Source organism: Colius striatus, chromosome Z, assembly GCF_028858725.1.
Source record: "Colius striatus isolate bColStr4 chromosome Z, bColStr4.1.hap1, whole genome shotgun sequence".
NCBI classification, from domain to species: Eukaryota; Metazoa; Chordata; class Aves; order Coliiformes; family Coliidae; genus Colius; species Colius striatus.
In genome coordinates this window covers 25,136,204-25,154,015 of record NC_084790.1, presented here as the reverse complement: position 1 = coordinate 25,154,015, position 17,812 = coordinate 25,136,204, and the positions used below count along the sequence as shown (strand labels likewise).

The following is a 17,812-nucleotide window of genomic DNA, read 5'->3' as shown; positions in this document are numbered from 1 at the left end:
TATTAAATTAAGAAAAAAACCACATTTTTTTCGGACTGTCAGAAGAATTTCCTGACAATGAGGTCTAGAAGTCTGCAAAATTGTCTCCCAAAGGTACCAGTGGAGGCCCAGTCACTTGGAGGACAGAATCCAGACTGGAAAAACACTGGTGGATGTCGGAAACAATCTTCTACTGGCAGATAGACAGCTGGATGACCTAACAGAAACGAGAGATGGAAAAGACCTATGATTCAGTTTTCCACGATTTTTCAAAGTGCTTCACAGATGGTAAAAGTAGGGCATGGTGGTTAAGTGACATGCTTACAGTCACACTGTTGGTTAGGGGCTATGAATGAAGCTCTGGAACCCAATACTATTAAATAAATCAAGCTGGTCTTTTATTTAAAAAAAAAAAAAGAAAGATTATATGGTCTTAGTTCCAAATAAAACTGCCTATTTTCTTTCTCTAGAATTTAAGCACAGCAACATAGTTCAGGTAGGAGGCAGGTAAACCTCAGAAATCCCTACATTAGTGTGTTTAAGGTTTAATTTTTATATGATAGTATTGCTGAATTCCCTTAACATTGCAGAATCATGCATAACAACAGGGAAAGAATTAACAGTCTAGAACATGAAGTCATCAATGGTACTTCATTGAAATCCTTAGTATAAAGAATGAGGACAAGAACCTCCTGTAAAGCTGTAAAGGCTTAGACTCCTACATTTATAAAGCATGTCCTTCACTTTTCTTAGACTTAAGAAAAAAAAGCATTTTTGACTTACAAAGTTTTGAGAACCATCCCATTTTTTAAAAAGTAGTTACTGGAATAAACAGACTTTAATTCTGTGTCTATTAATGGTGGTGGTAGACAATAAAATAGAAAAAGGATATAGAGATATTTTTCTGAGGAGTGTTTTATCAGTTTTGAGATGCATATATGTCATGGTTTAGTGAGGATCAGCTTTTGCTCGGTAACAGAGGGATAAAGCTGCAGTGCAGACCTGGTAAAGAGTTGTTGGACCCACCTCCAGCCTGGCTGGGCCAATCTGGCACATCTGCAATCACTATTTAAGGACAGGAATTTGAAGTGCTTGGGAGAAGGTGTAAGAGCTTTACAAGATGGAGGTGACCACATGGATCCCACAGTCAGAGGAGTGCCAGACCAGAGACTCCCCCCCGGCAACTCCTGGTGAGAACACAGCTGTACCCCTGTAACCCATGGCGGGCAACGGCAGGCCTGAGAGTCACCAGCAGCTCCTAGTGAGTGTGCCCGGATGGGTGAGAGACTGTGTGAGGAGGCAGCCACTGCACAGGCTGTGCTGGAGAGCCTGCGGGCCACAGAGCAGACCCACACTAGAGGCAGAGAGGAGCTGCAGCCTTTGGGATGAACGCACATTGGAACTGCCCATGCAGGGCTGCCGATTGTGTGAGGCACCCCGCATTGGGGCAGGGAGGACCACTGAGGAGCCCACCTGCCTCGAGGAGAGACAAACAGCAGAACTCATTGGAAACAGATTGACTGAAACCCCCATTCCCTGCCACCATGAGTCATTTAGCAGGGGAAGAGAAAAAGACACAGGGATCAGGGCTCTGAGCCTGGGAAGATGGGATGGGTGGGGAGAAGGTGGTTTTAAATAGCTGGTTGTGCTCTTCATAACTGTACCACTCTGTTGTTTTCTGTTTGTTCTGTTTTGGGGTTTTATGGTTATGCTTTAGTTGGTGGTGGATTAAAGTATTTTCTGTTCTCTTCCCCAAGTGGAGTAGGCTGGTCTGTTTTGTTTGGGACCATAATTGGCAATTAAGCCTTCCCTACCCTTTAGGAATTCTCATGTGTGTGGTATTTTAATCTAATCATGATCTTTTGTCCCTTGATGGGCCTAAACCACGACAATATAGCACAAGAACTCCTGACTCAACAACAAAAGCTTCATATTTAACATCTACTATCAAATCTTCTTTCGCCAACTATGCTAAGGGATGTTGTGAGTGGCTGCCACCTCCAGCATCTCTGGGACCAGTCCAGGGATTCTTCCTGCCCTGTTGCTAGAGGAAAGACCAGTGTATATAGAGATCTGGAGGTCTCTATCCCAGGTCCACAGATGTAGCAGTTGCTTTCTCACCTGCAGTTTCAACCAGTACTGAAGCTCAGCTATGAGCTAGCTGTCTCAGGAAGGACACTGCCTTTGACAGCACCCATATGTAAGACTCCCAGGTCTCAGATGAACTCACATATAACCCTCGTGAGCTTATGTATAGCCAGACAAGACCTCTTTTGTATAGCCAGACAAGACCTCTTTTTCCTCTTCATCTGGTCAGGATAGAAGCACATTACTGAGTACGCCCCCTCCCACTCACTCTAGATTCATGAGCACACACATACTGATAGATTTTCATGTGCAACCTGCTCTAGGTGAACCTGCTTTGGCAGCAGGCTTAGACGAGGTGATCTCTGGAGGTCTTTTACAATCCCTACCACTCTGTGATTCTCAGATAGAAGCAGAGCATATCCCTCTGTCTGCTTAGGATCCCTCTGTCTGAGCTGTTGTGGTGATTTGACGCTGGCTGGGTGCCAGGAGCCCAACATACTGCTCTGTCACCCCCCTACTCAGCAAGCCAGGGGACAAAATAAGATAGAAACCTCTTGGGTGGAGATAAAAACAGTTTAATAGAGAAATGGCAAAGCCATGTGTGTGAGAAGCAAGGCAGATAAAGATATTACTTCCCATCAACAGTGATATCTGGCCACTTCCTGAGAAGCAGGAACGGTTGCTTTGGAAGGCAAAAGTCAATCACAAATGACTCCCCTTTCCTGCTCCTCTCCCTGAGTTGATATTGCTAAGTTGATGTCATATGGTATGGAATATCAACTTGGTCAGCCTGGATCAGCACTCCTGGCCCCTTCCAGGATCCTGCCCACTCACAGCTACTGGTGAAGGTGGGGGAAGAAATGTTGCAGAGACAGCCTTGATGCTGCGCAGTAGCCAAAACATTGATGTGCTATCAATACACATTTTTAGCTACAAACAGAAAGGCTGCTGTGGAAATCATCACCACCTCAGAATCAATATAGTTGTTTTATCCTTCTGCTTGCTGGCTGCCAGCAAATCACTAGCAGGCAGATGTATGCAGCTCAAGCTCTTCTTCTAACAGGTCCATTCCAAACACCAGCATGGTCCCTCTACCTACCTGATACCCCTGCATGGACCCAGTGCCTCTCACTCACTGCTAGTACAACTAGAAGTTTGCTAGTGAATTACACATGCCACAAAGACAGATACGTGGAGTCCAAACAAAGCAGGTGAAAACACAAACACTCTTGCTTGCCTCCATCAGCAGGAGGCCTCAAGCACAGGAGCTGTGATCTGCAATTGCAGTCTAAGTGTTGCAGCAAGGTTCTTGTTTTACTTGTTCCCATCCCATCCAACACTGTGCCCAGGACACAACCTGTCCCTTTCCTCCCAGATGGGACATGTGCAGCTCCTGTCCCTGTGGCTGGAGCCCAGATCCTCATCTGCTTCTGCTGCTGGCACTGAAGGCTCAAAACACCTACATCCCTGTTCTGACTCAAGTTGCTGGCCCCATACCCACTCATGCTGGTCCTCCCAGAAGCTGGTGCCTAGTCCTTGTGGCACTCATGCACAGCATAAACACATTTATAAAAAGATGACAGACCATGGCAATCAGACACAGAGTTTGGTCAGGTTTGCTTGCTCTTAGCACCTTCCACATGCCCTCACAGATTATGGCTGCTTCCTGAAATCATGATAATACATGGTATTGTAACACCCTGTGCCAATAAGTTTCCAAGACTAATGAGGTGTTATGTTCCAAGTGAAGAAGGAATACAAAAGTTTTAAGTGGGAATTAAGTAAGTATACCACTTTATGAAGTATCCGGTCCATAATAATCCCAGATTAGATAAATATAGACAAAGCCGCCCTATCAACAAACACACACGCTCTCCTCTCCTTGAAAATAACCTGACAAACATTTTAAACAATCCTCAAATACTTAAAAATGAAAAAAGTATAAAAATAAAGTGACAAAAATAAAAAATAAATATAAAAAATAAAGTGTCTGACTACCTCTTGAGGAGTGCTGAAAAACTATTGTGATCAATAGATCCTTTCCCCCTGCACACTGACCACATTTTCTCTGTGGGAGAGACTACAGTTACAAGAAGAGCTACTGACTTTCAGGCACGCTGTCAGAAACGACAGTACCAGTGCCTTAGCTGGCATATGCTGGCACCCTGATGGATAATGAGTAGTAGACAACAATGGAAGATTTCTTTATTTACATTTTTATTTATTGCCTTAGGAGCAACCATGATAAGACTTGAAGGAGGAGATGAAGGCAAAGGGATATCAGCCACAGGACCAGTGTGATTCTCAGAGCTGAGATTTGCAGTTTTTCAACAATTTTCACAATGTGGAGACTGAGGTATTTACTCACTGCTTGAGCAGTGGTGGTGGGATGTCAGATGGACCAACCTGTCAGCCAGCTGGATTTTGTCACAGCTGCAAGCAGATGACTAGGCTTTGGCCTAAGATTAAGCTGAATAAACAGGATATGAAAAACTACTGGATGTAAGGAAACTGTTGAATGTGACAGATAATGAAAGAAGCTGACAGAGCGGTTGGATTTTACAGATCACTGGAGTTTTGTGAAAAAAAGACAAGCTCCATGGGAAGGTGGTGCACAGGCAGCTTTTGGGAAAGGGGACATCTTGCAAAACTGATAGTACAGAAGTAAGCATACTAGGAACAGCACTTGAAGCCAAGACTGCATACAAAGTCACACTGAAATTCTGAATTTGGGGATAAAAGTAACTACGAGTGGGCAAAGACTTGCTTAGGCTGGGAAGAGAGTGCTGGGGCACAGGAAAGGATATGGCAGTGGGCAGCCATGCAGCTCTGAAGCAAGTCCCAGTACCAGAGGCAGCAATCTCACTCCATTACTTACAGAAATTTTGAACAGTAAAGTTTGTATTTATTTTAAATGATTGACTTATTTAGAAAAAAATGGAACTGTATTACACAAAAAGGCAAAACTATATATTCAATAGAAGTATGTAAAGCATAAATAACATCCAAAAAAATATGACTTTATGAGAATATTGACTGTGGTTGCTAGAAGATATTTTATCCAAGTGATACCGAGGAAGACACAGTTTCTGACTCTAAAGGGTATGGAAATGCAATTTATCAGATAGCCTTTGTAAGACAGGAAAGACATAAAAAACCCCTGTCAGATGAGACTTTGACACATCTCAGAAATGCAAGATTATTCACATAAAATTTATTCCCAGCTATTCTGTCTAACGCAATTTAGGTGACTCAGTAGTGGCCTGTAGAAGCAATTTAGGAGTCCTCAATTTTGACTAGTATTTTCTTTCTACCTTGTTGTGGGTTTGTGTGGCCAGGTTTTGGTAACAGGGAGGTTACAAGGGTGGCTTTTGTAAAAAGCTTCTAGAAGCTTTCCCTACATCTGACAGGGCCAGTGCCAGTCAGCTCTAAGATGGAGTTGCCACTGGCCAATGCCAGTTAGCAGTGGAGGTAACATCTCTGTGAATAACATTTTTCAGAAGGCCAAGAAGTCGCTGTGCAGATGCTAAACCACAACAGCTGCAGAAGACAGTAAGAATGTGAGAACATCTCCAGAGACACGAAGGTCAGTGGTGAAGGAGAGGGAAAAGACGTCCAGGCACTGGAAGAGAGATTCCCCTGAGAGCTGTGGTGCAGCCCATGGTGAGACAGGTCCTGCCTCTGCAGATATGGAGGCAACTGTGGAGCAGAGATCCACCTGCAACCCAGGGAGGACCCCATGCTGTAGGAGGTAGATGCCCAAAGAAGGCTGTGACCCCATGGGAAGCTCACTCTGAAGTAGGCTCTGGGCAGGACCTGGGAACCATGGAGAGAGGAGCACATGATGGCATAGGTTTGCTGGCAGGACTTGTGACCCTGTGGGGGACCCAAGCTGGAGTAGTCTGTTCCTGAAGGATCATTTGCCTCATGGATGAGACACACAGTGAGGCAGCTTGTGAAGAACTGCAGGAAGGACTCACACTGGAGAATTTCATGGAGGACTATTTCTGGTGGGAGAGAATCCACACAGTAGCAGTGGAAATCACAAAATGGTAGGGGTTGGAAGGGACCTCTAAAAATCATCTACTTCAACTCCCCTGCTCAGGCAGGTCCACCTAGATCAGGTCACACAGGAACGTGTCCAGGCAGGTTTTGAAAAGCTCCAGAGAATGAGATTTCACACCTCCATGGGCAGTCCGTGCCAGTGCTCTGTCATCCTCACAGTGAAATAGTTTTTCCCTATGTTTAAGTGGAACTCTTTGTGTTCCAGCTTTTGTCCGTTAACCCTTGCCCTGTCACGCGAAACAACAAAGTGCCACCCCATCCTCTTGACACACACTTTTTAGACACTTGTAAGTGTAATGAGATTACCTCTTCAGTCTCCTCCAGGCTGAACAGTCCCAGGTTCTGCAGCCTTTTCTCATAAGGAAGATGCTCCAGTCCCCCAACCATCTCAGTGATCCTGCACTGGAATCTTTCTGGAAATTCCTTGTCCTTCTTGAGCTGAGGAGCGCAAAACTGGACACAAGACTCTAGATGAAGCCTCACTAGGGCAGAAGCCTTGAGTACTGTATCCAGGAAGTGTGAGGAGACCTCCTCCTGAAACTAAACAGTAGCAATGTCCATCTGTGATGAGCTGACTGTAAACCCCCATTCCCTGTTCCCCTGTGCTGCTGGGAGGAAGGAGGTAGAGGCCCAGGAGGAGTCATGGGGGGAGGTGTTTTAAGATTTAGTTTTTTATTTTTCATTTTCTTTACTCTGTTTTGATTGATTGTTAATAACTCAACCATTTCTCCTCAATCTTAGTCTGTTTTGCCCATGACAGTAATTGCTGAGTGACCTCTTTGTCCTTATCTTGACTTGTAAAACTTTTTGTTGTGTTTCTCTCTTCCCTGTTCAATTGAGGTGTGGAATGATAGAAGAAATTTGTGGGCATCTGGTACTCTGCCAGAGCTAAAACACCACATTCCTTTTGCTGAGCCAGGCAGGAGCTTTGGATTAGGAGGAGCTCAATATAAAGACAGCAATTGCGAGAGGTAACAGGCAAAACATGGACTGAACAATGCTAGAAAATGGAAGGATTGTGGAGAATTCGAGTTGTTCTAATTGTAGTGAAGGGATGAGGACTGGATTGTATGCAAATTATTCACTTTAATTCAGTGTTGTGATTATATTATTTTCATTTTGGTGTGGTGAATTTTTTTTTTGAGTGAAAACTGTAAAAATTGTGTGATGAATGTGGATTTATTATGATAATTCTTAAGTATTTGACTCACAGAGGCAAGGAGTGGAATGTAGCAGGTATTATCATGCAATTAATTAATTCCCATTATTTTTCCATCTTTTCTTAGCTTGTATGAGTGTTAAGGTTTTCCTTATGAAATCACTCCAGATATACCATCTTTATAATAAAATTTTTGGAGGAATTTCTAAAAAAAAAAAAAAAAAACCCCTAACAGAATCAAGGTATATATATGTAGACAACAAAACACCCATATCAAAAAAATCAAATATTTTATGTGAAATCTCAACTGGAGTATGTTACCCATTACTGCATTTAAATAATTTATAACATTATCATTTACCCTTGGAACAGGTATTTGAAGCTAGCTTCTTAATAGTTTCTTTTGGTTTTCCACACCCATTCAGTCCTAGTCTGCTCTTTTCTATCATTTTTCTAGGTTCTTTAATGAGGACAAAGAGAAAGGAAAAAAAACCCCTCATTTTAGTACAGTTATTCAGCTTCTCTCTTCTGTAATTTAATCACTGCATGGTTATTTATTCCTCTAAATCTGAAAAAGTTTAGTATTTTATTAATTCAGAGCAAAAGTAGTCTTTGACTGTTAGTGTAAATATCGTCATCATGGAAGTACACAAAAACAGGATCATGCACTTAAAAGCAGAATATCTTCAAAACAGTGAAATAAATCAGCCATGGCTCACCTCAAAGTTTATAAGCTTTTAAAAAAGTAAGTAAATCCATGTTAAGAGCACAAGTTTGTTACACCTATGATGGCCTGTTGTCAAGAAGTGCAGTATTCTAATTGGTTCTACCAAACTGATTACGAAGAAAAAGTGACACTTTTATCCTCTGCTAGATTGAAATGCAAACTCATTGTCAGTAACTATGACCTAAATGTACACACACATATATATATATGTATGTACACATACAAACACAGACGAGATTTTCTACATATGTAAATGGCATTAGTCATTGTAACAAACTAAATGGCACTCTGTCTATGTAAAAAAATGAAAATAAATCCACCGACCAAATTAGTTTCCCCCAAGCCCTCATTTTACCAAATGTGAAATCAAGATGAATATTATTGCCAGCAGAGGCAAAATTAATAAATGGAAATAAACATTTGGGTAAAATTAATAAACAGAAAAGTAGGATGGAAAATTTAAACTGTTAACTAGATGTCTGATGTTGTCTATTTAAATGTGGCTTAAACTTCCTAAAAAGCTTTTTAAATACATAAGTGCTACATTGAGATATCTTTATTGTAAAATCACTATGTAATTTTACCAGCAGATAAAATTAAGCACTTTGAGTGGCTGTCTGCCTTTGTGTCACTACTTATAAACTACGAAGTCAACTCTCAAGCCTCATTTTGATTAACTAAATGCCCTAAATTTCACCTACTACAGAAGGAAAATCTGTTTATAAGTAACCTTTTAAAGTCTTTTCTACATTCGGTCTCATTTTAACCACAATTTAAAAACAGGAATAAAATAGAGATGCAGTAAATGTCTTAGCAATATCATAGAGAATAAGAGAAGCCTCATTCAAGACAAAGAGTCTTACTTCTGGAAATTTAATCTTCCTTTTGGCTTTACTTTTTTCCTCAATGGAATCCAGGCAATCCAGGTCATCCTCATCTCTGTCCATCACCTTTATATTACATAAAATTCTTCCAGACAAGTCTACTGATCTGTAACAAGTTTCTTTAACTGTAACCTGATGTTAGGTGAACTCATAACATTCTATCTGCTACTTGTGTCCCACAACTTATGCAGGAAAGCTTTTAACATCTACAACTCAGACTTTTGTTTTAATGATTTCCTGCTTTGTTGACTATAACTAGTAATCCTAAAATTACATTTATTATCTCCTCTGGCCAAATGACAACATGAAAATAACTAAATGATGCAACTGCACCATTTATTTTACCTGGTGCTGAGAAAATGATTGGATAGTCATTAAAATGTTTAATTCCTATTTAACAAAAATATACAATGACAGACTAAATGCATATAGTAGCACTATTTTGACACTAAAAATTCTGTAGCTAGCAGTCTAGAAACCTCCAGTCTTTGCACACATGTATTTCTACTAAAAATACTGCATAACCTGAAAGTGTGGCAAGTAAAATCTAATTTTTTTTCATCAGGAACTCAATCCAACATTTCTGCATTCCAATTCTAAAAAGACTTGCCATGGCCTCCTGTTGCAGCAGACTGCAAAGAGAAACATCTCTTTGTGAAAGCCTTACACTGCAGTTACCATGAGCTTCAAATACCTGCTGTGAGGGACTGAGGTTTCCAATGCAGTCTGAGAAACCAGCAAGAGCCATTAATGGTCTCGTTAGATGTAGATTAATTCATAGGGAGTCTTGGATGGCTCTGTTAGGTTCCTCCCTTTTACAGGTCTGAACTTGACTGATGCCCAGCATATTAAGACACGTCACTTGTTCACGATATTATTGCCCTTCAGAAGTCAAGTAAGTATCTAACAGCTCTCTGATAAAAGCTTTCCTGACTTCTTTGTTTTGTTTGGAGTTTTTTAAACAGTCATACGGAAAAAAGTCTGCACTCGCCAAATGTAGAAGTGTCAGCTCACTCACTGGCCCCTGCAGATGAAATGGGGATTCATTCTTGGGGTTCTTGAGTGAATCACACTTGGGGCTCAGGGCAGAGGATGTGCTGGAAAACTTCAGTACTTCAACTTGCCCAATTTACAGACTCTTCCCCATACTACACAAAGAGTCTTGCTATGCCTTCCAAGCCATACTCAGTTCACACCAGATTCAAACAAAATGTTGCTAAAAGCATTTATTTGTAATACTCAAAACAGACCTAGAAACACTTATAAAACACTTAGGTAAAGAAATGAAAGACAAAGTATACTTAATTTACTCATACTAAGGTTAAAGGTCTCTCTGCCTTGCTTAGGTTGACTCACTGTTCTTCCTCGACAGGTGACACTCATGATTTTCAATGTTTGTGCATATTTATGCTACAGTCTGCACCTTTCGGCTACTATTGTGGTTTTTTTGCTCACTCACTGGCACCTCACTAGCAAAAACATTTGCTTTTTAAATTATAGATGGACATAAAATCTAAGTGGTGAAAACTTGAAAAGCTTATAAAAAAACAGAACTCTTATAAGGTGCTAGCAGAGACCATAAAATACAATAATTAACCACTGTAAATGAATATGTTTGAGAAGATAGATTCCCTACCCTTTTCCTCTATTATAACATATCACACTGGCAACATGAAGACCACATATTGAAACATAAGTATACTGAAAGTCAGCATCAATAAGACAAATAAATCAGTATATTACTAGTGTACTCTTTTTTTCCTAAGTGAAAATGATATGTCACATAACAATGGTGGTAGGAATGTCTTTCTAATTAACAATACTCTGCATGTTGTGGTAACTTTCCACTACTAAATTATTTCCATACTATCAGTCTGACACATATTTACTAACATTGTTTGAATAAATACCACTTCAGAAGTTTGCACATTTTCACCTTCTTTTAATAAACAACTTCAAAACCTTTAACCTTGATAAGCTTACAGCAAATGTAGTTAAGTTTAATGAAAGTACGTGGATGCACAGATTTAGCCTTTCTTAGAAGTCATGTTTTACTGTAAGTACCTGTGTCATGAAGAACAGAAAACTACAGCAAAGCAAAGCCACAACAAAAAAACCCCACTTCCCAGATCTTTTTTTTCCACTAGTCTGGTAAACAAAGCTTTTCCCAGCAGCCTGACTGGATGACTTGATTCTATATCATCACATACTGAAACCAGAGGTTTTATCCAGCAGAAATGGAGACATTTTCTCTCTAATTGCAGACAAATTAAATGAATTATAATTTAAATACCTTTCCCCTGTATCATTAAGGTTCAAGATTATTATGCCCTACAGTAATGATAGTATTTTTCACTTATGAAATATCTAGATTCTGTATTACAAAGAGGAAGGAAAGCATTAAAAGGTTCTGCAGTTGCTAATTTTCCCAAAATAGACACTAAAGAAAATTTCATGCATTTTTAATGACTTCGCATGTTTCATAGACTGCCATTTTCAAAAGCTTTATAGAAATTAATGTTTTAACTTGTCTTTTAACACATGACTTCAAGATATAAAACATTATTCCTTGAAATAATTAATTTTCACCTTTATTGGATTAATAACAACTTGGTCAGGAATATTACAGACTAGATTGAGGAAAAAAACAGTAAAACTTAATTCTCATTTTAAAACGGTAAAATCAAAGAAGTCACTAAAGGAAATTATCAGAATAGAACTTCCTCAAAAAATCAAAAGCTATACAACCATCTCACTTTAAACAAATATATGGCTTTTGATGTGAGTTAACTACTACCAACCTGCTAAAGAAAACCCTCCAAAATTACAGTTAATCACTAGGAATGTAAGAATGTATTTCATGTGAAACTTGTCTAGCAATTGTTCTTTCTGTAAACTACACTGGTGTCAGGTTTTTGCTGGCACTGATTTCAAACATTACTAAATGTCTACAGTATTGCTGTCTCAGTTTAGATCCAAGTGAAATTCAATGTCAACCTGTAGGCTTTCATCTACTAAGTCTCACACTAAAATTTTGTAATTTTCTGCTTTGTAGCTCTCTAGAGAATTGAAATGACTAAAATAATTGTCAAACAAAACCACACAATGTGCTTATAAACATAGTTTTGTTGAAATGGTTACCTTTCTCTAGCCAAATTTCCTTATTCTGCTATACTGTGAAAAGTCTCAGAGCATGCAGCTGAGGCAAAGACTACTTATTAATGCAGTTTAATAACAAAACAAAATGAAAAAAAACCCAACTCCCCAAGAGTTAACACGGCTAGTTTGTTTAAGCTATTGTAAAACACCCAAACTTTATTTGGCAAGTATAGGTTACTCTTTCTGCCACGTTTATAAACTAATTTAAGATTTCAAGAGGTATGCAAGTCCCATGCCAGGAATTACATCAGTCTACTGAGATGAACACCGTGAACTTGGCATTTTATTTAGCCAATTAGATTAAATTAATTGTTTAATTTTGGAGGTTCCCATCTGATTCAGTAGCCATATTCAGAAAGCAAGAATCAGTGTTTTCACCATAGGATACAGAATAAATTAGCAAGTCTGTAATCTTGTGGCAATTTTGTAGGAAGAATGTACTGTGAAAGTAAACTACAATTACAAGCACTCAAAAGAAAAGTTTAAAAAAAGCGCTCACTGGATTATTCAGTACAGAAAGCAAGATGATGCCAGAGATATGATTATTCGAATAGTCTTTTTCTTCAAACGTCTTTTGGTTATAAGTATCTGCGTTTACTTGCAAGAGTACAATCTGTAATTTCACTCTGTACTGGCAATTTGTTCCATGCTGCTTTTCTAATATTAAAATAACAACCACATGAAATTTCAGGGTTAACACATTTCCAAGCAGTCTCTGTTGGCTGGAACTCTTTGGTTTTGAATTACTATCCCCGGTATTCACAACCACTGCCAGTATTGCTAGTTGCCAGATGAACTGTTTTTGTAAAAATTGAAGAAAACTAGTGTGACCTGCCAGAAGGGGACGCTACGTACAACTCACAAAAAGTCTCCTCTTTCTCAATTTAGCCTCTTTTTTCCCCAGTAGGAGCTTGCGCCAGCAAGGCTGCCACCAAAGCAGCCAGGAAAAAGATATGCTGCATTCTCACAACGTTCCCAACCAAGACCATGAATGACAAATTGGTACAATCCGGGCAATAATATCCACTCACTAAGTTCTGGTTTGAAATAGATATGGAAACAGAAATAAATAATGAAGACAGAAGAACCTGGAGAAACGCAGAAAGAGATAGAAGAGCGTGAATACAGACATATACGCAGCTCCTTTGTCTGCTTTCAGGGAGCATAAAAAGATCAGACGCAATGGAGAAAAAAAGAATTTCCTTTCTACATTCAATTTCCCAGTATGCACTATCTTCAGGAAAAGTAGGCCTTCTCCAGCCTTTCCTTAAAACACCATGAGGAAGAAAATAAATTACTTTTTGTCCTTTCCTAGACATCTCAAAACTTGACCAGGACAAACCTGCTATCTCATTTGCCCAAGGTGAGAGAAGAAGGTTGAAAGAGGAGATCTGGCAACAAAACATGGAAAGTTACATTTTTTTTTCAGTATCTGTGGATTTCCAAACAGGCTGCTGAAGCTCCTGAGCAAAATATTGGTGTACAAAGTGCAAAAGAACTATTCAGGGTAAACCTCCAACATCTGCACTTCACTTTGTATCTTGGAGAATCCTATCCTAATTTTGTTACAGCTTCTGTAGATGCTAGGATATGTCTCTTATCATTGTTGACACTATTCTTTATACTTTTGCTAGTATTAGTTTCCCTTTTTAAAAATATGTAAGGTGACTTATGCAGTAAAACAATTGATTTAAATGAGAACAAACCGTCTTCTGCCTGAAGACAGTGAATAGCAATCAATATAACATTTTCACACAGGTATCTATGGTAATTCCAATGTCCACTTCCCCACTGGTAATAACTGATTGCAAATCAGTGAATGCAAACCACTGAAAATGTAATTACCACCACTACAGGCTCTAGTTTTTAATTTATCCCAACTGAACTTCTTTAGTCATTTTATCATCCATTTACTTTTGTACTATTATTCTGCAGTGTCTTAATGTTAGCATCCTTGCCATCTTGAAATTTTGGATCATCAAGTTATGTCATTCATTCTCTTTTTCTGAATAACTTCCAGCACTGGTCTCCACAGAACTCCGCTGTTAGCTTTCCAACAGTATGAAAGCTAACCATCTATTCCTCCCTCCGACTTACTATATTTAACTCTGTGACTATGAAAAGAAAAGTCATATCCATGAGCATCCTTAAAAAACTCAAAAAACAGCAAAGCCCCCAAAAACAAATCACAAAAAGGAATCAGAAGTTTTGGTGAAAACTGGACAACAGCTTTTCAGAAATTTAAAACAACATACAAAATTAGCAACTTCCACTGCATGTTTGTATTCCTTCAAAGAACTCCCACTTACTTGCAAGTCATGGCTTTCATCTTCTAAAGGTACAATTATTCTGCCTCATCCTATTCATCCATATGTTCACTAATTCGTTCTCAAATAAAAATGCCAATAAATCCATCCTGCACTGAGGTCAAATTTACATTAGTATTACATTCCCAGCACAGACTTTATATATTTTTTTGTAAGCAGGAGGCAACCACGGGGGAAATAAGATATTACACTGAAAAGCATCAATTGGAACAAGGGGTTATTGCAGCTACAGTCACTACTCTGAATTAATTAGTTTCCAAGTGACTATAAAGATATTTATAGCAGGGCTCCAATTTCTTTCTTCCTCTCCCCAGCCAGTTAGATGGAATGAGAAGAAATCCTTTACTACAATATTGAAGAACAATGTCTTTTATAGCTGTGAAGAACAAAAGACCTAATTTCTAAAGGTTTCTCCAGAAGAAAGAGTCCTAAAAAGGTCATTTGATTAAAGACATTGAGATAGTTTAATATTGATCTACCATACTACACAAATTCACTAGTTACTTGAGGTATTACTCTTAGGTTTTCCATAGTACAAAGACCAGCTACTATACAGCAAGATGTTAACTAGAACTGTCTGAGAGATCTCACAAGGACCATCTTATTTGCAAGTATTAGTATATCTCAGGATGGGCTAGCCAAAATGAAAAGAAACGCAGTGCTTACAGAAGCACTCCTTTCTATCTCAAATTCAGAATAATTATGGAGAAGGTTAACAAAGAGGCTCATGTTGATACACTAAAGCAAAATACATGCTGGGATGGTGAAAGAAATCAACAACAAGAAGAAGTATCTATTTGTAATAGGCATAAATATTTTCAAAATGAGCGCACAAACATCTGACACTTCTGTTTTTACTTTGAATAATAAGCATTTTGGTTCACTGGCACTGCTCAATTTTCAAATAAATTAAATCATATGAGATGAAATAATTTGGTTTTAGTACTACTGCAAAGGTTATATCTTTATTAAAATAAAAATTAAAGATGCTTATGCAGAATTCAGAAAGGAGATGGACTCTCATCCACAAGCTTTATTTTTTTAAAAGTGAAAACGGCTTATTCTGCATACTTTATAAAAAAATTAGATACTAAAGTTCTTATGCAAGATTTGAGAAAAAGTTTCATCTGCAAGTCATATTTTTAAGACAGCTGACAACCTTTCTTAGAACCTACTTTAAAATCTTCCTTAAGTTGTCACAAATCCAACAAAAAGCTGCCTTTGTCATCTGTTTTCACTTTGTCATCAAGAATCTAGTGCATAAGAAAAAAAAGCATATGACAACTGCTTCTATTTAAGTAACTTGTCAAAAATGAAGCTCTGAAAATGAAGCTGGTGATATTTTTACTGACTTTTATATTTCCGAAATGCTGCCTGTCTTTTTTTAATGCAATCCAAAGCAATACTTGGTGCAAGAAAAAAATCATTACTTTTGTTATCACAATGAAACAACAGGAATGACTGTCAGTTGTTTTCTCATTCCAAATGAAAATTGTATAGTACAAGATCATATCTCTGCATTTTTCTCTGTCTTCCACACAATTCCAAGTATTCTTTTATGCTCTATGTAGGAAAAAGAAAAATAAATCATGTTCTATAGCTTTCTCATGCTGAGACTGTTAAGCTTGCTCAGTTATGACACATTAACATAGGAAAAAGGGGAAACAGGAGACTGACTTGGGAAAACAGTTATACTAAATATTGAGTTTCTCATCTTGGCATAAACATGAATGGAAGCAATCTATCAGTGAAAATATTATTAAATGCTATGAAGATCAAGAACAGAACTCAGACAGTGAGTATGCCATCACACCTTCACACTATTTTAAGAATCATGACAGAAAAAGGTGGTAAGTAGGAATATTCGAGAAAAGTAGATATATTGAGGAGACATAGTTATGTTTCCTCCTGACAAAGCGTTCCTCCCTCATTCTGAGACAAGTCAGACCTCATAAACACTGAGAAAGGCATCTCAACAGATGGCCATTCAGCTCATCACTCCTTTTCTCTCTTTTCACTCCACCTCGACTATGAAGACCAAAACATTTGTGTTTTGGGTAAAAAACAAACAAACAAATAAAAGTTGCCATCATTTGTTTCTAAGGGTACACATTCGGGTACACATTCGTAGACAGGCGTAAGTGAAACTTCCATGAAGAAAAGTCCATCTGGAAGCAACAACCTTACTGTCTTGACTAGAAAGATATTTGCTCCAGGAATACTTTATATTTGTTCAGACTCTCTTAATTTTCTCTGGAACTGTAGCATTATCCGTGCCCATTATTTCAGTGCTAATGTTATGGTTTTTATTTCAGAAACATATGAACTTTTTTCAACTAATAATTTGTTCAGTATCAAAAGTAATAATACATCTGAAACAAAATGTTCACTAATTACTGAGAAATTCTCTCCTACAAAAGACCACAGAAGAGGGATTCCATGGAACTTCAAAACAAGACAAAATCTATGCCTAATCAGTTGCTTGTCCTTTGTATTTTTGTGGGTTTTTTTTCAATATTATTTGCTCTGTTCAATTCATAATTTACCACTTTGGCAACAGAGGAGAGGCTGCCTGGCCTGAAGTACACCTGATTTTCCATCCTGTCTTTTGTAAAGTTAGGAGTGACATTTGCTTCTTCCCAGTTGTCAGGAATCCTACTCTCACCAAGACCTTCCAAAAATGACTCAGAATGGTGACAGTGGTCAGCTTCTTCATCGACTACTGCTTCTGTAAGTATACCCAGCAAAAGTAAAGCTTTCCAACAGGTCTCATGGACTTATGCACGTCCACTTTGTTTATATGCTCCCTAACCTGGTCCTCTTCCGCCAAGGGTAAGTCTTCCTTTGTCTGCACTTTTCCATTGAATTCAGGGACTCATGATTCTTGAAGCTGCTCTTACCAGTAAAAACTGCAATAAAGAGTAATTGATTACCATGGTCTTTTTAATGTCTTTTATCAAGGAATCACCTGTCTACTCATCACTGGGTTTACATTTTCTTTAGTGTTCCTTTGTCTGTTCATATTCCTGTAGAAACCCTCGGTGTTGTCCTTCATGTCTCTCTCCATGTTCAACTACAGGTGCACGCTTGAAAAGTATCTCTCTGTTCCCACAAGCTATTTGTTGCTGTTTCCACCCCACATGACTCCCTTTTACATTTGAGTTGCTTATCTACAACTACCTGAAAGGAGGTTGTAGCAAGGTGGGTGTTGGGCTTCTCTCCCAAGTAACAAGTGGCAGGACAAGAGGAAATGGCCTCAAGTTGTTCCAGGGAAGGTTTATGTTGGATATCAGGAAAAATTTAATCAATGGAAGTGATGTCAAGTTCTTGAAGAGGCTGCCCAGGGAAGTGGTTGAGTCACCATCCCAATGATGTGTAGACGGGGTGCTGACATAGTTTCGTGGTGGACATGGCAGTGCATTGT

The 17,812-nt window shown here is 38.8% G+C and overlaps 1 protein-coding gene across 5 annotated transcripts in view; it reads right to left on the bottom strand.

Annotated features, from left to right (window-relative positions):
- SRFBP1 (serum response factor binding protein 1) overlaps positions 1-17,812 on the bottom strand; it is a 79,773-nt gene that overhangs the window by 28,210 nt on the left and 33,751 nt on the right. For 3 of the 5 annotated variants that reach the window (XM_062019155.1, XM_062019156.1, XM_062019157.1), the window contains one exon: positions 6,439-6,672. The exons of the other annotated variants lie outside the window; for them this stretch is intronic. In XM_062019155.1, coding sequence (XP_061875139.1) covers positions 6,439-6,672 — 234 coding nt within the window. The remainder of the gene's footprint in view (positions 1-6,438; positions 6,673-17,812) is intronic. 5 annotated transcript variants of the gene reach the window in all.